The sequence below is a fragment of the Lampris incognitus genome, chromosome 16 (genome assembly GCF_029633865.1).
Source record: "Lampris incognitus isolate fLamInc1 chromosome 16, fLamInc1.hap2, whole genome shotgun sequence".
In the NCBI taxonomy this organism is placed as follows: Eukaryota; Metazoa; Chordata; class Actinopteri; order Lampriformes; family Lampridae; genus Lampris; species Lampris incognitus.
Window position 1 is genome coordinate 15121210 of NC_079226.1, and position 23441 is coordinate 15144650.

General features: G+C 45.4%; 1 protein-coding gene across 1 annotated transcript in view; it reads left to right on the plus strand.

The window, feature by feature from the left end:
• dlgap2a (discs, large (Drosophila) homolog-associated protein 2a) overlaps positions 1-23441 on the plus strand; it is a 73442-nt gene that overhangs the window by 45205 nt on the left and 4796 nt on the right. The window contains exons 5-8 of the mRNA XM_056295676.1: positions 2514-2899; positions 17682-17767; positions 17933-18372; positions 19851-19942. Coding sequence (XP_056151651.1) covers positions 2514-2899; positions 17682-17767; positions 17933-18372; positions 19851-19942 — 1004 coding nt within the window. The remainder of the gene's footprint in view (positions 1-2513; positions 2900-17681; positions 17768-17932; positions 18373-19850; positions 19943-23441) is intronic.

Below are 23441 nucleotides of genomic sequence, written 5' to 3' on the forward strand. Positions count from 1 at the left end.
GACTAACTGCAGGTGTCCCCACCCTTTTAACAATGCCGTTGCATAACGACCAAAACCAACGACCGATTTCATATGCAAATTGCCGTGAGCATTAACTAGACCTACAATGGCCATGTGTACTATTCACAGAGGACTGGGGAACGTTTGCGATCACAGCATTATAAGATCATGACAGATGTACGCTTAGCCCCCCCCCCCCCGGTTCAGGGACGGTCGTTCCCTCTTCAGATAGATGGCCTCGTTGACTCCCTGTTCAAACCAGCATTCCTCCCTATCAAGGATGTGCACATCCTCATCCTTGAAAAAGTGGCCACTGAGCGTCCGGGTAGCATAGAGGTCTATTCCGTTGCCTACCAACACGGGGATCTACAGTTTGAATCCCCGTGTTACCCCCCATGTTACCTCCGGCTTGGTCAGGTGTCCTTACAGACACGATTGGCCGTGGCTGCGGGTGGGAAGCCAAATGTGGGTATGTGTCCTGGTCGCTGCACTAGAACCTCTTATGGTTGGTCAGGGCGACTGTTCGGGGGGGGGGGGGACTGGGGGGAATAGCGTGATCCTCCCACGCGCTACGTCCCCCTGGCGAAACTCTTCACTGTCAGGTGAAAAGAAGCGGCTGGCGACTCCAAATGTATCAGAGGAGACGTGGTAGTCTGCAACCCTCCCCGGATCGGTGGAGGGGGTGGAGCAGCGACCGGGATGGCTCGGAAGAGTGGGGTAGTTGGCCAGGTACAATTGGGGAGAAAAGTTGAAAAAAGAAGAAGAAGAAAGAGTGGCCACTGGCCTGTAGATGGGTGTAGACTGCGGAGTCCTGGCCTGACATGTTAGCTCTTCTGTGTTGTGTCATCCTCTTGGCCAGCATCTGTTTAGTTTCCCCTGTATACAAGTCACAGCAATCCTCCTGGCATTTAACAGTGTACACTATATTGCTCCGTTTGTGCCGGGGGACCTGATCCTTGGGGTGCACCAATTTCTGGCACCGCGTGTTTTGGGGTTTTAAAGCAACTGAGAAGCGGTGTTTGGAAAATATGCATCTCAGCTTTTCCGACACTCCCACCACATACGGACCCGCCGCTGGTTTACACTGCTGTTGTCCTTCTCCTCTCCTACCTGCCGTCAGTTGAGACTGAAGAGGTCACTTAGATGAGTGATGACACGATTCTGTCAGTAAACGTTTTGTCCAGATGAACGGATTCAACTTTCTGTGATTTTCTTACCTGGGTTACTGAGCATGCATCAAGACATATATTATTTGATCTTATCCTTTGTGAAATGTTTTGCATTAGTGTAGAAATCATAGAGGAATTTGACCCAAACAAGTATAATTCTAAAAATAAAAATGCCAAAAATGAACTCAGATTTTGTTCAAGATGTACGTCATCCCTGTTATACGTGTGTGCATCAGAGAAATAGGGTTTAAAATAATTACTCCAACAAAGATCACGCTATGTCGCCCCGACCGACTATAGGGGGTGCTAGTGCAGCGACCAGGACACACACCCACATTTGGCTACGCGAATTTGCATTTGCAGCGGCCTCACCCAGTACTGGTGTCGGAAGATGGCGGCGCAAAGTCACATTTACGGCGTCCTCACCCAGTACTGTCCAGTGTCTTTGTCCACGTCTGCATCTAAGTTTTGTCTTCGTTTGATGGCTGGGAGAGCTGGCGCTGAACCGGACGGGAGAGCGGGGCAGGCTAAGCTAGCCCATGCAGACCGGCAGTTCTGATAGCACTGAGGGCGGTCTGGCGACAGCCTAACCAGGCATTGACTATGATGTTTGTGATGTCGTCATGAGGAGTGTGGGGAGGTGTGTCGAGGGTGTCTGGCTGGGAGAGCTTGGTCTGCTTCGTCTGGTGGGCCCGGGGACCACAGCCCCTGCCTGGAGCTGCGCCCGAGGAGGAAACGCTGAGGGCGGTCTGACAGGACGCAGAAGCGGGGCGGGCTAAGCTAACTGCTAGCCCATGCAGACCGGCGGTTCCGTCATTCATCCTGGCTGGTGTTCGTTCCCTTGGACAGTGATTTTTTTTGTTTGTATAGTTTTGATATAGTATGTGTTAGTTTGGAGATGTGTGTTCTTGTAGTTTTTGGATCTTTGTTTTTGTCTGTGTTGCACTGCTGTGGGCTGGGAGAAACGGCCTTTCGTTTCATTTCATGTACGCAAGTGCATGAAGTGAAATGACAAATGAAGTGTTCCTGATTCCTGGTTCCTGATAATCCAGCACAGTGAACATCTTCATCTGAGTTGATAAAGACTGGATGAAGAAGGTCTCTGGTGAAAACTAGTTGAAGCAGTATACCGTGCTGGGTTATATCCATGTTGGAGCAATTATTTTAGTGTGCGAGTCCTGTTTCTCTGATCTATTTTGATTCTTTTAGTTGTCATTAATGCTATGAAGCAAACTGAGAGAGCACTACCCATAACCTGACTTCCACGAAAGCAGGGAAAAAAATAACATGAAGAAATATTCAGTCATCGTTTCATAACCTCTTGTTATGCCCCCCTTTTTCCAGCGGTCACCTATGCGCCTAGTTACAAGAAAACCCCTCCACCGGTCCCGCCCCGCACCACCTCAAAGCCCCTCATCTCCGTCACCGCCCAGAGCAGCACCGAGTCCACCCAGGATGCCTATCATGAGGGCAGGCACCCCCACGGCGGGATGTGGGCCCCCGATGGCCTGGGCCTGGGGCTCGGCCTTGGCCGGGCACTGTACAACTCGACTGACAGCCTGGACAGTGCCAAGGCCGTGACCATAGCCATGGAGGCAGCCGGGGTGATGGCCGGGAAGAGACACCCGTCCACGGACAGCCACAGCTCGGTCCTGACCTGTGATAAGGCCATCCTGGTGTCCAAGGCTGAGGAGTACCTGAAAACACCTCGCTCCTCTATCGGGATACAGGTTTGTTCCACTGTGTGTGTGTGTGGGGACGGGGGGGGGGGGGGTTAAGTGTGTGTGAGTTTGTCTTTATGATTAAAGAAGATGTTCCACAAGGATAATCAACTGAGGTATGCTCACACCCCAGAAGGCTTACATGCACTCAAAATGTAAATCGATGCATGATTGCATAATCATGAAATCTCATACATATACACACACACACACACACACACACACACACACACACACACACACACACACTCTCTCTCAAACACTCACACACATTCAAGTAAGGAACTGCTGTCTTTCCTAGGAAGCTAAAAATAGCATGGAATGAGTCATCTTACTGCAATCCATCAATTAGGATTCAACTCATGCACGAGCAGGTTTTACTGAATGGTATTTCTCTCCCCCATCCATTCATGTTCTCTCTCTCTCTCTCTCTCTTTACTTACTGTACCTTCCCATTCCTATCTACCTTAGTGAATGGCATTTCTCTACCCCATCCATTCATCTCTCGCTCTCTCCTCCCTCCCTCCCTCCCTCCTCTGATACTAGCTTGATCTCCAGTATTATTGACAGCAGATCAGACTGAAGGCTACTGTGACAGCTGACAGTATAACTTTATTACCGCATTACTGCACACAGCGTTTCATCAGTGTTTCAGGTTAAAGTTGTCCTGTCGATAGGAAAATTATTCTTTCCGCATGCCATACAGCTCCGTGGGTTATCACGCTGTTCATTAGCCATTTTTTCTGAATTCCTCTCAGCCCTGACACCTCAGTTCTCCTCGAGCTCTTTTAATGTTTGCTAAAAGCCTTTGCGCCAGTGGGGTAAGGACACTAGGGGAGAGGAGCATCCTGGCCACTATGCAAAATCTATTAAACATGGACAGTGATAAGGAAGCCTGGCACTCGGTCAGCATTCCCATTTCAGGGCAAGCCACCAAGTGACAGGCAACTCTCCTCTTTTTTTTTAGTTTTTTTTAGTTATAAGCAACAATCCAACCCATGTCAGTTTTCCACTTTAAGGTCACGTCAAGTCATGTCAGATTTGATTTGTATAACCCTAAATCACAACTCTTTCCCGGTGGGCTTTGCAAACACTTCACATTCTCCGCCAGATAAAAATAGAATAAGCGCAAAGCACAACACCCCCGTATCCTCATACCCGGGATTCAGACGAGGAAAAACTCCACATAAAAACTGTTTTTCTACGTGACCTGACTAGAGTGTCCCTCAGTCTACGGGTTCATCTGCCTATTCAAACACACAAATATAATGAGGACAGACGGGCTGATTGGGCACATGTGCACCTCACTGAGCACTCCTTTAAGTTATTCTTTTCCCTGTGCACACCAATACCCCAGTTCCTGAGAGTCATCAGTCTGAGGCAATATTCTGATTGGTGTTTTTATGTTTTAAAATAACACGATTTCTCTTTTGCCAGGTAAAAATAGATTATTTTAACAAGGACACACAGAGTCATAGATGCGAAGCTGTCAACTGCTGTACGACTTTGTTGTGAACAGAACGATACAGGATCATTGTCTTGGGTTTGTAACTGGAAGTAAGCCAAACAGTAATTACACATTTTCAGCTGAATAGCTAACATGACATATTATTTACATCATATCCTGATTGGACGCTCAACATCAACATTGTAAAATAGATGCTTTTGCTCTGGTTCAACAGAGCTGAAGTTAGCTCGTCCGCGCCATGTTTTTAGCTAACCGACAACCCAGGCCAGCAAGCTGACACATCAGAAACACGTAGAAACTTTTATCAAAAGATTGATTTGTTTGAAGGTGACAGAGAACTTATTTGCATCTGTCGATGGAGTTTCTGTGAAATCCTACCTCAGATGACACTGCATGGGCAACACCAAGTGATGGAGTAGGAGGGAGAGGCTAACACAGAACAGTGGTGACAGTGCAGAAAACGTGTTTTACCAATAAGGATTAAATATTGATTAAAAAATAACATCTTTGAACAGCATATATTTTAGATGCACTCACTCACAAACATTTTTGGAGGAGTCACAAACCCCCCCCCCCCCAAAAAAAATCTATGCAGATGGTACAGCTAAATGTGAAAGTAAATGTCAGTTTGTGAGGGAGCAAGTTAAAAGCCAGGTTTAAGAGGTGCTTCGCATCTAAAAATTGGGGAAAGGTCAGCAGTCTAAGAAGCCCTTTGTATTGTACAAACAACATCTGGTCTTTTGACCTTTCACGTGTGCGGTTTCCAAAAACCAGAAGAGACCTGACGGGCACCAATAAACTGAAAGACTGGGCAGGAATCTAGGTGTGTTAATCGTGGTACGCTTACTCCGATCTCAACCTTGTGCTGATTAAGATACGTAGACAGAAGTGTTCACAAGACTGTTTCCAAAGTCACAGCAATGTCATTATTAGTTTATGATCTTATTAGTGTGCATTTAAGCATACCCAATCACCTTCTGTTCATCTTTTCCTTAATATTTTCCTCTTCTCCTCTCACTCGATTTAATTCCCCCGTCACATGTACATTTATTAATTCGGTTACTGACTCCTGAGTCCACTAACCATCTAATTTACTCAGACCAGGGCAAAGTTGAAGCTGAGCACCTTTGTGAATATATGAAGTTAAAAAAAATGAATACCACTTAATTAATTTCCTTTCGAAAGTGCCTTAATGTCCTTGGAAGTCGTGGCAAATTCTTGCTAAATAAATCTAGCACAATTTACAGGCTAATTCTTGTATTTGCCTCATGATATTAAGATGGTTGGTTTTTTTGGCCTGAGACACACTGGATCTGTCAGACATTGCCCCAAGGGGACTTAGTCAATGAGTAAATGCTCCCTTGAAAGTTAATTGATCCAACAACACTGTCTGAGCTGTATCGCATCCAACCCCCAGAAAGCATCCAATGTAAAGATTTGCCTATGTCCCATGTGCCTTGGCTGGTGCTGATGAGGTTCACCCCCCCCCCGCCCCCCAGTTGGACAAAAGAGAAATGGTCTTTACCACATTTGTCCTACAGGCCTATTATTTTCACTTAGCCACACACGAAATTCTTAAATTAATAGCTCTCTCTCTCCGTCACACAGGCTGTGCACACGCTCACTCACTAGTTCCCTAAATTACTCCTCTCCTTCACTCACTCATTTACTTAATCACTTCAGTCTCACTCTTGACACACTCACTCATTCACACTCACTTGCTCGCTCACTCACCCTCTCACCCTCTCAGTTCAATCTCACTCAGTTGCTAAATCGGTTGAGTCTCTCCCCCACTCCCCCCCTCCCTCACTCAGTCACTCACTCACTCACTCACTCATTCATTCTCTCACTCACTTAACACAGTCACCCACGTACTTACTATTTCTGTTCGCCCTCTCCCCCATCCCACACTCTGTAGGCGAGTCAGTCACTCACCCAAAGATGATCAGGCCTCCCATCTCCACTGATGAATGATAATTCTAAATGGCAAGGCTGAAATGTGAAAGCCTCATTGTCATGCCTCGCCAGTCTGTGCAGTGGGCAGTATGTAATCACAGCAGCATCTCTCCAAATCATCGCACCCCGATTTACCACACTCATAATCAGCCAGGGAAAGAGTGAGGAGACTCACGGTGGATGAAAAACTAAGATAGAAGAGAGAAAGGAGAAGAGGACGTTGTTAGTTATCTTTACAGTCGGGGAGAGATAAAGCAATGAAAGGAACGAGTGTGTGTGTGCGTGTGTGTGTGTGTGTTACAGAGAACAAGGGCGAAAGGAAGCCACAAAAAAAGAAAAAGAGAGGCAGCATATTTGCTGGATTCATATTGGCTTTCAAATTGGTTCCACTGATGTGTGGAAAGTGGGGAAAAAAGCTCTTTACAAATAGCTGCTACTGTAAAGGTCTGAAGTCATTGAAATGTCCCAGAAGTACAATAACACAGACAAACAACTTCTGCCAGGTAGCAGCCAGGTTTCTATTGATTTCCTCTAAAAGAAAACCCATTCTTTATCTATAGATAGCCACCACCTTACATGTTTTAGGGAAAAGATAACTATATTACATGCAGTGGGATTGCAGAATTTTTTTGTCTGACACAGATACACGTTCAGTTCATACGTATGTCACCAAGGGGCTTGGTGCTTGGATCAAGCAAATGAATGAGATGATTGACTGTAGCTTATGGCTGACAACATGTAGCTCTTGGGTCTGTGTTCCTGATTTGCAAATCATCAGGAATCAGGAACAATTTATTGTCATTTCAGTCATGTACTTGCACACACACAAGAAACGGCATTTCGTTTCGCCCAGCCCACAGCAGTGCAACACAAAAGATAAAAACACATATCCAAAATTTCCCAAAACGACACCACCAAAACCATACAAAAACAGAGAGAACGCAAAAAAAAAAAACACACAAACGGTTAACAACAGTCCATTCAGTGCAACACAGTCCAAAAATTCCACTGTCCAGAGAGCGACCGCCAGCCAGGATGACTGTCAGAACTGCCGGTCTGCATGAGCTAGCAGTTAGCTTAGCCTGCCCCGCTTCCGCATCCTGTCAGACCGCCCTCGGTGTTTCCTCACGAGCGCAGCTACAGGCAGGGCCATGGTGCTGCGGCCCACCAGACGCAACAGACCTGGCTCCCTCAGCCGATCCAATGCTAGCTCTCCCAGCCAGACACCTTCGACACACCTCCCCCGCACTCCACACGACGACACAAACGCAGACAAAAAACACTGCACAGTCGACGCTAGGCGAGGCCGTCGCCAGACCGCCCTCTGTGTTTCCTCACGGGCGCAGCTCCGAGCAGAGCCGTGGTCCCTGGGCCCACAGGACGCAGCAGACCAAGCTCTCTCAGCTGATCCAATGCCAGCTCTCCCAGCCATTAAATGAAAAAAAATCGACGATAAAAATAAAAACGTCACACGATGACACAAACTTAGATGCAGACAGAGTGGTGGACAAAGACACTGCATAGTTGGTACTGGGTGAGGCCGCTGCAAACATGAGCTCGCACCGCCATCTTCCGATAAATACATGGTCCAATACAGCTTGCGGTCTCACTTCACTGTGCGTTCATACCATATGGTCAAATTGGTCACATTCTCCAAGTCTAAGGAAGAAATAATTACCCTGTTATAGCCTGATTCCCTACTCAATGGCGCTTCGCTTTTTTTTTTTAACGCCCACATCTCAATTAAGATCAACTTGATTTTAATCTTTCACTCGTGACCTAGGGCTATGGTGTTATTTCGACTGTAATAATGATAACAATGATAATGCATTTTATTTGTGGGCGCCTTTCAGAGACCTCAAGGACACCTTGCAGAACACAGGTAAAAAACAAGCAGCACTGTCTCAGGCAGCATAAAATCAAAACAAAGCAGGGTCGATAATAAAAAGTTAATACAATGGATAAGTATAAAATCATCATCTGTGCAAAACTCAATGAAGCGTGGATCAGACTAAAGATGGGGTTTGAAGGTTGAAAGAGAGTCAATGTTGTAGATGTCTCGTGGGAGTGAGTCCACAGGCGGGGGGCAGAATGACTGAGGGCTCTAGACCCCATGGTAGTCAAGCGGGCCGGGCCGATGGTGTAGTGAGTTGGGAGAGCAGAAGAGGATCTGAGAGTGTGTGGGAGGGCGTGTGGATATGAAGGAGTTTGGAAAGATACGGAGGAGCTAGGCCACGTGGTCCCTAAAGGGTGCGTTCAAAGTATCCGTAGCACCAATTTTGCTGCCTTAAACTGGAAACATGTTTGTCTATGTGAGGCCCTATTGATATATTAAACAAAACAAAAAAATGTATTAATTGGACTCTTGATGAGGCCGTGTACAAAGGAAGGCCAAGCGTTTGCCCTTCAGCATATGCCTTAGTCAGGAACTAGGACAAGTCACCAGGTGGTGTTTGTGTGATATGGATGAGACACGGTGGCTCTCTTGAACTTTTAGCTGATGCTCAGTTTCCACACCTGTGCTGGTGTTGTGACTCAGATTCCCAAATCATTGTTGTGTGAGTGTTTGTGTGTTTCTGAGCGTGTGCTTCATGCATGTGTGTGTGTGTGTGTCTGCAAGTGGACATGATTTGCACTTGTAATTCTAATCAAGGACTCATCTCACCCAGGCAACCACCTTTTCACTCTGCTGCCATCTGGGAAGCGCTATAGGTCTTTCAAGACCCATACTTCCAGACTTTTGAACAGTTTCTACCCGAGTGCCATTAAAGAACTGAACTCTGTTAACAAACTAAGGTTGCAGTAATATCGTGAAACTGTGTGATAACACCTGTACATTAGGCATGTGCAAAAAAATATGCTGACACAGACTATTTATCTAGAGTAATAGATATTACACTTGTTTTTGCACTTACGCATACATTATATGATGATTGTGCGGCTAATGTGTCTTTGTATTTGTATTTTGGCTATTTGTGTGTGTGTGTGTGTGTGTGTGTGTGTGTGTGTATATATATATATATATATATATATATACACTCACCGGCCACTTTATTAGGCACACCCGTCCAACTGCTCGTTAACGCAAATTTCTAATCAGCCAATCACATGGCAGCAACTTAATGCATTTAGGCATATAGACATGGTCAAGACGATCTGCTGCAGTTCAAACCGAGCATCAGAATGGGGAAGAAAGGTGATCTAAGTGACTTTGAACGTGGCATGGTTGTTGGTGCCAGACGGGCTGGTCTGAGTATTTCAGAAACTGCTGATCTACTGGGATTTTCACGCACAACCATCTCTAGGGTTTACAGAGAATGGTCCGAAAAAGAGAAAATATCCAGTGAGCGGCAGTTCTGTGGGCGAAAATGCCTTGTTGATGCCAGAGGTCAGAGGAGAATGGCCAGACTGGTTCGAGCTGATAGAAAGGCAACAGTAACTCAAATAACCACTCATTACAACCGAGGTATGCAGAAGAGCATCTCTGAACGCACAACACGTCGAACCTTGAGGCAGATGGGCTACAGCAGCAGAAGACCACACCGGGTGCCACTCCTGTCAGCTAAGAACAGGAAACTGAGGCTACAATTCGCACAGGCTCACCAAAATTGGACAATAGAAGATTGGAAAAACGTTGCCTGGTCTGATGAGTCTCGATTTCTGCTGCGACATTCGGATGGTAGGGTCAGAATTTGGCATCAACAACATGAAAGCATGGATCCATCCTGCCTTGTATCAACGGTTCAGGCTGGTGGTGGTGGTGTAATGGTGTGGGGGATATTTTCTTGGCACACTTTGGACCCCTTAGTACCAATTGAGCATCGTGTCAACGCCACAGCCTACCTGAGTATTGTTGCTGACCATGTCCATCCCTTTATGACCACAGTGTTCCCATCTTCTGATGGCTACTTCCAGCAGGATAACGCGTCACGTCATAAAGCTCGAATCATCTCAGACTGGTTTCTTGAACATGACAATGAGTTCACTGTGTTCAAATGGCCTCCACAGTCACCAGATCTCAATCCAATAGAGCACCTTTGGGATGTGGTGGACCGGGAGATTCACATCATGGATGTGCAGCCAACAAATCTGCAGCAACTGCGTGATGCTATCATGTCAATATGGACCAAACTCTCTGAGGAATGTTTCCAGTACCTTGTTGAATCTATGCCACGAAGGATTAAGGCAGTTCTGAAGGCAAAAGGGGGTCCAACCTGGTACTAGCAAGGTGTACCTAATAAAGTGGCCAGTGAGTGTATATATATACATACATACATACATACATACATACATACACACACACACACACACACACACATACATACATACATACATACATACATACATACATACATACATATACACACACACATTATTTTTTACATTTTGTACCACTGAGGAGTTGCACTTAATTTCGTTGTACAGCTGTGCAATGACAAATAAAGGCATTCATTCATTCATTCATTGTTGATGCGCAGACACCCAACCTCAGATCTCCTCAGGTCGGCTAGCTTGGTTTAGCGTACCTGTAAACTCCACAGTAGACCGGTTAAGTTTTACACACTCGAACTGCTTTAAACACCCTTCCGTGCTATGTTACAACTGAGGTCGCCACTTGTGTACGTCATAAGTCCTCGCCTGTAATTTAAAGTGACCACATCATAACTCTACATTCCCCCTCATCTAGATGTAACACAAAATACATTACAGTAACACAAACATCAGTTATGCTGCATAACTTGAGTGGCACAGATCCCTGAACACAACAGCATGAGTGGGGTACAGCACATAACAGGAAGCTGACAAACTCACATGCCAGAAAAAGATGAGATGGCATGTGTAACTAATAAGGTACAGAATAACAACAAGGAAACTCAGTAACCAATCGCTGGAGGAATAACGTTTCTCAGAGTGCACACATTAGTTTTGTCAGTCACTGGGGCTAAGTGGTGATGTAATCCCGATAACGCTAGTTGGGGTGGCTGACTCTTCCTGAGCAAGTCACCACAGGTTGTCTATCACCTGAGGTGATTTCTGGTGTGGCAATGAACGGTGTGAGTGGTGCGGTGTCAGCGCGGACAGCTTCTGTATCAGGTGCTGCTGAAGCGGGAATTTGCGGCAGGTCGTCCTCAGATATGGCCGGTGAGGGTTCATCAACTCGGAGAAGGTGTCACCGATTCCTGATGTAGTTGGTTCCTTGGGACGTTATTATGTAGCTGTTAGGCTGAGGGGCCGGGCCCTCTACTCTTGCTAACCTGTCAACCACGCGCAGTGTGCACCCTGATGGTCTGACCCGGACTTAATGCAGGGAGGCGCTGGGCATTGCAGTCGTGATATGCTTTCCCCCTCATCCTTTTTTTGTGACAGTGGCTTCCAGATTAATATGAACGGTCGGCTGCAGCATGGCTTTGGTCACTGGTATGAATGTTCTGGTCCGCCTGGACAGAAGGCGCTGAGCAGGAGAGGGGAGTCCATCACAGAGAATGTTGCAAGCTTGGAGGAGAACAGCTTGGATGTTTGTGCCATCACAGTAGCACTTTTCCAGGAAGTGCTTAGCGGATCGTACAGCACGTTCAGCAAGGCGATTTGATCGTGGGAAATGAGGACTACTCCACATATATCTGAAGTCCCATGTGTGTGCAAAGTCTGAGAAGTCCTTACCAGTCAGTTGGGTCCCATCGTCGGTCATGAGGGTATGAGGAACCCCTTGTGTTGCGAAGTGTTGCTTCAGATGACAGTGGTGCTTTTCATATCAGGGAGGTAGTCCAGCTCCAACCACCCCGAGTAAGACTCCACAACCACTAAATGCATTTTGGCATGCCATTCGAATATATCTGCTGCAGTGAATGACCATGGTAGGTCTGGGATTTCATGAAGGTGCAGTGGTTCCTTTGTGTGGTGAGGTGTTCGAGCATTGCACGTCACACAGCGAGACACCTCCCCCTCTCAATGTCTGTGTACATTGAGGGCCAGTACATGGTCTCTCGAGCTCTGCGTTTGGTGGCGTCGATACCGGGATGGCCTTGGTGCAGCTGGCCAACATAGACCTTTTGCAGTGCAGGGGGTATCATTAGTCTTTGTCCATGGAGCAGAAGTCCATCTTTGAAAGTCAACTCTTCCTTCATTGAAAAGAAGGGATGCAGAGCGTGGGGTAATTCCTTTGAGGTGTTAGGCCAGCCGTGCAGGATAACGTCAGAGAGCTGTTGACACATCACATCCCTCCCCACAGCATTTCTCAGTTCATCTGTGCGACGTGAGGAGAGCACTTGGACTGTCATGACGTCCAACAGATCATCAGTAAGTGCGGGCTCGGTCACCGGTAGGCGTGCACGTGATAAAGCATCAGCAACATAAAGTTCCTTACTATGTTTATAAATCACATCCAGGTTGTAGCGATGTAATTTCAACATCATGCCCTGGAGGCGGGGTGACGCGGTGTGAAGCGGTTTCCTCAGAATTATTATTAAAGGCTGGTGGTCGGTTTCAACTGTGACAGGATGTCCATAAATGAAATCATGGAACTTTTTGGTTGCAAAGACGAGAGCCAACATTTCTTTTTCAATCTGTGCATACCTTGACTCGGTGGGTGTGAGGGCACGTGATGCGAATGCCACAGGCCTCCCTTGCTGGAGACACACCGCACCCAGACCATGTTGTGATGCATCAGCTGATATGACCACTGGTTTCGATATGTCAAAGAACTGTAGAACTGGTGGGTTTGTCACTGCTTGTTTCAGCTTGTTGAATGCCGCATCATGGGCTTCATGCCAAGTCCACTCCACATCTTGGTGTGTCAGTTGTCTCAGGGGACCAGTAACCTCACTGTATTGAGGGATAAACTTTGATAGATAGTTTGTCATGCCTAAGAACTGCTGCAGGGCTTTTTTGTCCTGTGGTTTTACCATGTCGCACACCGCTTTGTTTTTTTCAGGGTCTGGCTTGACACCATCAGCATTTAGCAGGTGGCCAACAAAGTGGACACAGCGGACTCTGAATTTGCATTTGTCGGGGTTGAGCTTCAAGTTGATGGCCCGAATTCTGTTCAATAGCCATCTTAGATGATCATCATGTTCTTGCAGTGTACATCCCCCGATTAAAATATCGTCTACTACAATCTAACAGGGTTGTCCAGCAAACAGTCGCTCCATCACATTTTGGAACACGTCGCTGACTGTGTGCAGATGCCATATGGCATTCTCAGGGACCTATAGCGGCCATAGGGTGACATGAAGCTTCAAGAGGGATCTGCCAAAAACCACATTTGGCATCTGGAATACTGAAAACTTTAGCATCAGGCATGTCTGCAATGATTTGTTCGATAGATTTCAGGGGGTGACGTGGTCTGAGAAGGGCCTTGTTCAGGTGCACTGGGTCGATGCAAATTCTCACAGTTCCATCTTTTTTCTTGGCTGCAACCCTGGCGGACACCCATTCCGTGGCTTCATTTTCTGGCACTATGACACCAAGTGCAGTCATTCGATCAAGCTCTGCCTTAACCTTTTCTTTCATGGCTATTGGAACCTTGCAAGGCGCACACACTGTAGAAGCAATAGTGTCATCTAGCCTCATGTGATATATGACTGGCAGTTTACCTGTAGTGTTGCTATCAAACAGGTATTTGTAGTCCCATAACTCTGGTGCATCTTGTTGTAGGGTGTGGATGTCAGGTCCGAGGTGTATGAGCCCCATGGCAACACTGTCTTGTAGTCCTAGCAATGGTCTCACATCCCTATTGACTACATGAAATTTGAACTGCCCCTGTAGACAGTGTAGTATTGCTGTGCCCTCTGTGTTAATTGTCTCACCCCCATAGGTCACAAGATTGACTCTTTCATCTGCATTCACAAAGAACGTGCAGTCAGCTACATGCAACATGTGTTTGGACATCACATTGAATTTGGCACCAGTGTCCACATTTCCCTTCAGTTGCCCCTTTCCATTTTCAGTTTCAGCGTTGTGAAGATTTCTCCTTTCTGAGTGGGTGAATCAACTGGGTCACAATAAAAAGTATAATCCAACGCACTGTCTGGTTGCGTGGTCAGTTTGTTCACTCTATCTGGCTCTTTTTCTGTATTGACTGGGAGCTTTGGCGCCAACTATGGGCCATGCTGGTGTGGATCTGCAGCATTTAGCAAAATGATTTGAGTTTGCCACAGTTATTGCATTGTTTATTGAATGCATAACATTTACTACGGTCAGGAGCGTGTTGTCCATTGCAGTTGCCACAGCGAGTTTTCCAAATAGCGCACACATCCGCTTCTTTCTTTAACTCCTTGGAGCACTTTTCTGGCTGTTCATGGAGCATACAGGTACCTATCGCTAATTCCAGGGTGAGATTCTTTTCACAGAGTAGCTGCTTGAGGACAGTCACTTTCTATACCACATACAATGCCATCCATTAGCAATTCGTCACAGAGCGGGCCAAAATCACATTTCTCAGCCAGTATTTTCTAAGTGGAGATGTAAGCTTGAACTGACTCACCAGGCTTTTGACTAGCGGTGCTGAATGCATGCCTGTCCTTAATGGTGTTTTTTGCAGGCAAGTAAAATTCAGCAAACTTTTCCAGTAGAACCTCTGGATCTTCGTGACTTTCTCCGTCCTCGTAAATTAATGATTCTGATTTTTCAAGTCTCAGGACCGGCGAGGTTTAGGAGCGTGTAGGCTTGAACTTTCTTTGAATGATCCGACAGCCCCGCGTTCCAATAAATTCTCCATTCCTTGTCAAATTTCTACCAGTTATCAGCAGTATTGTCATCGAAAATTAAGGGGTTGATGCGACGAAGCCCTTGAGCCATTATGTGACTTCTGACACCATGTAGCGTGCCTATAAACTCCACAGTAGACCGGTTAAGTTTTACACACTCGAACTGTTTTAATCACCCTTCCCTGCTACCTTACCACTGAGGTCGCCACTTTTGTACGTCATAAGTCCTCGCCTGGCAGCACGGTGGCGCAGTCCTGGATTCGAGCCCCGGGGTAGTCCAACCTTGGTGGGTCATCCCGGGTCGTCCTCTGTGTGGAGTTTGCATGTTCTCCCCGTGTCTGCATGGGTTTCCTCCGGGGGCTCCGGTTTCCTCCCACAGTCCAAAGACATGTAAGTCAGGCGAATTGGCCGTACTAAATTGTCCCTAGGTATGACTGGGTGTGTGTGTGTGTGTCTGGCGGCCTGTCCAGGGTGTCTCCCCGCCTGCCGCCCAATGACTGCTGGAATAGGCTCTGGCATCCCCGCGACCCTGAGAGCAGGATAAGCGGTTCAGATAATGGATAGATGGATGGAAGTCCTCGCCTCTAATTTAAAGTGACCACACCATAACTCTACACTTGGTGAATATTAAACTTAATAACATAGCCTCTTGGGGGTGTTTTTTGGCCTCCTTCAGTCCTAATCCATCACAGACCAGCGCCTCAGCTTCTCTCGTGTGGTGGACTTTGCTTTGCCACTAACACAAAGTAATGGGGGTCACCTCGACAAGCCACTCTGCACTCATTTCTTCCCTGTTAACAGCTTTCCCCAAACGGCCTGACAGAATACTAAATGGCTCACCAAAAACTCCCCGACTGTAATACTGACCACTCCAATGCCAAAAGTAGACTTGACATTGCAGCAAACACAAGCACGCACTACTTAATTTGAACCCATGCTTTTCACTTACTCTCATGGAGTCAAACGACATTGATCTTGAGTGCTAATGGTTGTTTGACAGGGGAATTTCAGGCTCCAAGGTAAGCCTCACAGACGTCTCTGGTTGGACCTTGAGATAATTTCATCCATGTGAGCAGCAATACTATTCACAATGTCAGCGCATTACACAGAAGGGCAGGCAGTGAAGTTCATGGGGGAAACTAAAGATTAATCTGAAAAATAAATACCTAACATCTGAAAGTGACATCCTGATACTCTTGTAGCCGTCATTTGCTTCCCCGACAATGTGGCTACTTGCTGCAACATCAAACTTTTTGAGCCGCAACCCAATCTGGCGGAGTTAAAGAGAAAGAGGTTGGGTTGTGCTGGCATTGTGGAAGAGGAAGTGAAATGGCAGGCAAAAACAGGCTCAGGACAACAATGGAAGTGAGACTCTGTGACAGTAAGCCAGCAAGAAATTGTGAAGGATGGACCAATAGTGAACTGAAAGCAAAGATATGACAAAAGAAAAAAAGAACAAACCAACAAAACAGAGAATGAAAGACATAAAAAAGAGGCATCGGTGGAGAGTGCTGACATGATGTCCATAAATCCAGTAAAGCGTGATGCTCTGGGGAACAGCGCGGGCACCGATAAAGAGCTTCCATGTTGGGCCGTCTGGATCAGAATCATAGCCCCTGCAGGGTCATGGAGGGATCAGCATCAATCATTTCCCTGCCAATGGCATATTATCTGCTAATAATACCCTTTTCTGACGCTGTGCTGTCACTGTGTTTATGACACAGCAGTGAACACTCGACTACAGGCCCTCTCTACTCTTTAGCTGTACGGAAAAAGAAATGTTATAGAAACGGTTTGATTCTGTGAGTCCTGTGTGTTAAGTAAGTTGAATGAAAATTACAGTCCTATAAATTATTTCGATCAAGAAAGCCCATCTGACTGGTGGTGGTGTATTCCGTTGCCTACCAACACAGGATCGCCGGTTCGAATCCCCATGTTACCTCCGGCTTGGTCGGGCATCGTTACAGACACAATTGGCTGTTTCTGCGGGTGGGAAGCCGGATGTGGGTGTGTGTCCTGGTCGCTGCACTAGCACCTCCTCTGGTCGGTCGGGACGCCTGTCCAGGAAGGAGAGGGAACTGGGGGGAAAAGCGTGATCCTACCACGCGCTACGTCCCCCTGGTGAAAGTCCTCACTGTCAGGTGAAAAGAAGCGGCTGGCGACTCCACATGTATCAGAGGAGGCATGTGGTAGTCTGCAGCCCTCCCCGGATCGGCAGAGGGGGTGGAGCAGCAACTGGGGTGGCTTGGAACAGTGGGGTAATTGGCCGAGTACAATTGGGGAGAAAAAAGGAGGGGGAAAATCCCCCCAAAAGAAGAAAGCAAATCTGGGTAAGCCATATAAATGACTGCCATGACAGGTTTTGGTTTTTTTAGACTTATACTTACACATTTTATAATATGTATGGTTAAGAATGTACCACAACTGATTTGACATTTTTTAACCTTCACAGAATAAAAAAAAAAAAATCATCCTAAGAAATTTCCTTAGTTCTGTTGCCTGTGCATCCAACATAAATCATAGAAAGTGTACTTTCTGACAGGTTGTGTAAAAGCTAAGGGACTCTGTCCACTAATAACCCAGCTAATAACCCCAGAGACACTGTGGAGCTGCAGTTCACTTAATGAGAACTATTATTGGCTGAAACTTTCCCCTTTATTAGGTGGAAGCAGCCACGGACTCAGAATCGGAGAGCAAATCACGGGAATACCACTCCGTTGGGATCCAGGTGGAGGATGACAAAAAAGGGTGAGACATGAGCACAACCTGAGAAGCTCAGTTTTCACCTTGGCTTTGTTGTCGCCACCAACTTCTGCTTCATTGTTCATTTGTGTGTGTGTGGGTGTGCGTATGTGTGTCTTTGTGTTTATTTACATGCATACTGATGTGTGTTTCTTCCCTCGTGGCCCTCAGACAGGGCAGGTTTAAGCGCTCCAACAGCGTGACTGCAGCAGTGCAGGCCGACCTAGAGATGGAGGGCTTCCCAACCATGGAGGACAAGGGCCTGCAGTTTGGCGGGGGCTTCCAGCGACACTCGGAGCCCAGCACGCCCACACAGTACGGGGTGGTGCGCACTGTGCGCACCCAGGGCCTCTTCAGCTACCGCGAGGACTACCGCACCCCTGCCGAGCCCCCCAGCCCCAGGGAGACCACCAGCGACACCACCTGGCAGCTGGAGCCGCCCTCCCCAAGGGAAAGCGCGGCCTCGTCGGGTGAATCGGGAAGAGTGTCCCCCTCCCTGCGGAGAGATGGGAGCTGGTTCATGCAGCTCCTCCACACAGAGACTAAAAGGATGGAGGGTTGGTGTAAGGAGATGGAGGCTGAAGCAGAAGAAAATGACTTGTCAGAAGATAGTAAGTGGCCCGTTGAAAGCTTTATCACGTGGGTTTTATAAAGCCTTTTTGCTAACCTTCAGCTGTATCTATGGGTGATTCTTCAATTAAGGGAGTTTTTCTGCCCCCAGGGTAGATTTTCAAGAAGGAAAAAAAACTTTTTTTGAAAAAACAATTATTGTATTTGTTAATAGTTAGGTTGTGTTAGCTATGGAAAAAAAAAAGATTTGTGTCTCAGTGGTGACATTTTAATACTTTTTCAGTATGTTGAAAATTCAAATGTGCCAGAATATCACTGTTTTGGGCTTGTCCCCAACCCAGACTTTTTTACTTCCCCTCTATAATAAAGTAATAACATGGTTAAATTCATTAAAGCGTTACTTTGCATTTTCTCATAATGATTTAAAAAGGCATATTTCAAATTCATATGGTTTATATATGTGCAATTTGCACATTTTTATAGTTAAATATGGCTGTCCATCATACATCTGTCATTACCATCACACCCAACATTTTAGAGCAATAACGTTTTTCAAACAACAACAATGTGGTTGCCACGGAAACGAGAAGCGCCAGAGGTGCATGAGCAACCATGGCAGAAGCGTGACTTGTTCATGTCCACAAATGTAAGTAATTTGAAGATTTATATGCCCTGATCGGAGAGTATGTTTATTAGGCTTCATTACCAAACAAGTTACTAATTGAATATTTTAGTTCAGAAATAAGGAATTTCACTTTATTCACATATATTCATTGTACATTGTATGCAAGCTAACAAGTTAGCTTAGCAAGTCTAAGACTTAGCCAACTTGTTCTCCAAAAAGAGAAAACTGTCATGACCATCACATTTTGCTATTACAGCTTTGAAAAAAGTGTCATAATATCAAACTTATTTTGTAGGACGCTCAAAGCTATGCAAAGATATTTGTTCCAAACCACTTAATAGAGATTTTGAAAAAGAAAAAAACACATTTTAAAGACATTTAATTTTTTTTTTTTTATTTCAAAAACCAAAAGTGCCCCAAATTGAAGAATCACCCCAATATACTATTTTCTTTTTTTTGTACAATTTGATGCAAACAGGCCAAACAGTACAGTTACTGCCATAAAGATACTACAGATGAAGTTAAGACTCAAGAAAGCGTAAAGACAGTGAGGGTTCTGTGAAGACAGTGTTAAAGGATAGTAGAGTGTAAATCACAGATCCAACACGTGTTATACTCATAAAACTATAATAACTGCGGTCTGCAGGTGTCTCATAATATAGGTCATCATATGTAGTTAAAGTTAACTAAATCACTCTAAATGTATTGTTTGAAGTCAAGCCCGAACAAATAGTACTGTGGTGTAAAAAGCCACTATTTTAAACAGCTTTTATTGCAAAAAAAAAAAAAGCAACATGGGCCATATGGGAAAAATATGTTCTTGTGCCTTAGACAGATTGTTTGAGGTCGTAAATGTGTTGCATTAATGGTGTTTGGTGTGTGTTTGTTTCTTAGTCCTAGGTAAGATCCGGAGTGCAGTAGGCAGTGCTCAGCTGCTTATGTCTCAGAAATTCCAGCAGTTCTACTGGCTGTGTCAGCAAAACCTGGTGAGGAAACTAACCCATTTTCCCCTACCATTTGTGTGTGTGTGTGTGTGTGTGTGTGTGTGTGTGTGTGTGTGTATGTATGAATACGTGAGAGATGACTGAGTATGCATTTATGTATTATGTATGTACACCAATCAGCCAAAACATTAAAACCACTGTCAGGTAAGGCACCTGTCATGGGGTGGGATATATGGGATATATTAGGCAGCAAGTCAGTTCTTGAAGCTGATGTGTTGCAAGCAGGAAAAATGGGCAAGCGTAAGGATCTGAACGACTTTGACACGCGCTAAACTTGTCAAAGTCAAACAAACAAAGTGCCCATCCATCTGTGGGAGGATCTGCTGCTAATGTCTTGGTGCCAGATACCAGAGGACACCTTCAGAGGTCTTGTGGAGTCTATGCCTCGACGGCTCAAAGCTGTTTTAGTGGCACAAGGGGGACCTACACAATATTTGCCAGGTCGTTTTAATGTTTTGGCTGATCAGTGTATACCAGTGGCCGTTGGCCAGTACAGGGCACTGGGGCGCCGCCCCCTTCAAATATCAAGAGATGAAAATCTACATGCTAAATATAATTTAGCTGTATAATGCAAATAATTATGAAATAAAAGTGTTTTTCAGTCTGTGAACACCTGTCAGCAGCCATTAAATATCGGTTCCAAATGGTATTTGGTTGATTTCTGTCTGAATACATAGACTTCCTGGGTGGGGGGCACCGACCAAACGATACCTTATGTAAGCCCTCAAACTTTTGGCGAGCAGGTGACCTGAGGCTGCCTGATTGGTTTCTCCAGATTTTACATGGGGCGCAGGTCTGTGCGCACCAGACACTCCCACATTTATTGGCAGTGAACTGGTATTGTTTTCATGTTTTTTGATCTAACGTGACTGGACAGTTCTCGTGGCTGTCAATCACATTCACACCCACCACGACGCCTCGTCTCGACTGTCAATCATCCACCGTCTACGACCCCTGATAAAATCTATAGGCTACATTGTCCTTCTTAATAACTCTGTGACTGTGTGGGCATTAAGGCAGCTGTCAGGTGTGCTGCGCCAAGGTAAATTGCGCCCCCCCCGCAAAAAAAAATTTTTTTAGCACCAGCCGCCACTGGTCTATACTAACAAGGTCAGAAAAAAGTGAAATAACACACAAAAACAGAACATATTTCTACAATAAAAAGTGTTTTTAGAAACAGCTGAAATATTTGTGTGTCCCACAATTGCCTGTGTCCTCGCAACTGCTCCCCAACCATCGATATACAGTGGCTATAAAAAGTATAGACACCCCTGTTAAAATGGCAGGTTTTTTTCATGTAAAAAAAATGAAACCCTGATAAATCATGTCAGAATTTTTCCACCCTTAATGTGAGATTGCAGCCTTTCAAAATAAAGTGGAAAAACTATCAGAAAAATTTGAGGGAAAAAAAATACAAAACTTACAATAACCTGGTTGCATAAGTGTGCACAACCTTTTATAATTGGGGATGTGGCTGTTTTCAGAATTAACCAATCACATTCAAATTCATGTTAAATAGTAGTTAGTATACACCCGCCATCAATTAAAGTGACTGGTTAACCTCAAATAAGGTTCAATTGTTCCTGTAGGATTTTCCTGACATCTTCCTGGCTGCATCCAAATGCAAAAGCCACAGTCCACAAACGGCTTACAAAGCATGAACAGGATATCACTGTTGAATGGTATCGATCAGGAGAGGGGTACAAAATAATTTTCAAGGCATCAGACATACCACGGAACACAGTGAAGAAAATCATCAACAAGTGGAGAAAATATGGCACAACGGTGGCATTACCAAGAACATGACATCCCTCCAAAATTGATGAGAAGACGAGGAGAAAAGTGGCCAGGGAGGCTGCCAAGAGGCCTACGGCAACATTAAAGGAGCTGCAGACTATCTGCCAAATCCTGGTTGCTCCCTACATGTGACAATAATCTCCTGTAGTTTTCAGGTGTCTGGGCTATGAGGTAGGGTGGCAAGACTGAAGCCTTTTCACAAAACATAACAAAAAACATCCAAGCCCGGCTAAATTTTGCAAAAAGATACATCAACTCTCCCAAAAAAATGTGGGGAAAAGGTGTCGTGGTCTGATGAGACCAAGGTTGAACGTCTTGGCCATAATTCCAAAAGGTATGTTTGGCACAAAAACAACCCAGCACACCACTAAAAGAACACCATACCCACGGTGAAGCATGGCGGTGGGCTGCTTTTCCTCAGCCGGAGCTGGGACTTTTTAGTCAAGGTGGAGAGAATCATGAATAGCTCCAAACACCAGTTGATTTTGGCACAAAACCATCAGGCATCTGCTAGCAAGCTGAAGATGAATTTCACCTTTCAGCACGACAACGACCCAAAGCATACATCCAAATCCACGAAGGAACGTTGTGGATTGGCCCAGCCAGAACCCAGACCTGAATCCAACTGAAAGAATCTGTGGAGTGACCCGAAGAGGGCTGTGCACACGAAATACCCTTCGCTATTTGGCGGATCTGGAACATTTTTGGAAGGAAGAGTGGGGAAAATATTGCCAAGTCAAGATGTGCCAAGCTGATAAGACTCGTACCCAAAAAGACTGAGTGCTGTAATAAAATCAAAAGGTGCTTCAACTACTTTTTATGGTAAATGGACTGCATTTATATAGTGCTTTTCTAGTCTACCGACTACTCAAAGTGCTTTACAGAGTATGCCTCACATTCACCCATTCACACATACACATTCACACACTGATAGCGGAGGCTGCCATGATGGTGCCAACCTGCTCATCAGGAGCCACAATGTTTTAGAAATGCTCTGATGATACAAATATATGGTCTTGCAAAACCCAATAAACCAAGTAAAAAAATAAAATAAAATAAAGAAGGTGCTTCAACGAAGAATTATTTTAAGGGTGTGCACACTTATGCAACCAGGTTATTGTGAGTTTTATATACATATGTATTTCCCCCCCCCAAAAGGTTTCACTTTGTTTTTCACTTGAATTTATTGGTTGTAATTTCATATTAAAGGTGGAAAAACTTCTGACATGATTTAGCTTGGCTTCATTTTTTTTACATCACAAAAACCTGCCATTTTAAGAGGGGTGTGTACACGTTTTACCTCCACTGTATAATCTAATGACGTAGCCAGCGCAGAGTGTAAAAAAAGTCACGAACAATTTCATTTATTGTGGAAAAAAGTATCAAACTTTGAATTGATAGCCATCCTGTACAGTTCCATGTGACCTGAAAAGCATGACGGGGTCACTGGATTTTTCCCTGTTGACGTCGGTACAAGGAGCCAAATGAGCGAGAAAACACCAAGCACAGTAACGTTTATCCAACACACACACACACACACATGGGGATTTCTGCCTGGGGTTTTCTTCAATTTTCTCAATTCTCCCTTATTGATCCGAGTTAGGTGTGCGAGTTTTAAAATGAGGCTGGTTCAGTATTAAGAGGGATGGCGTTAGTGTTTTGCAGCTTGCAGCAGAAATTGCTC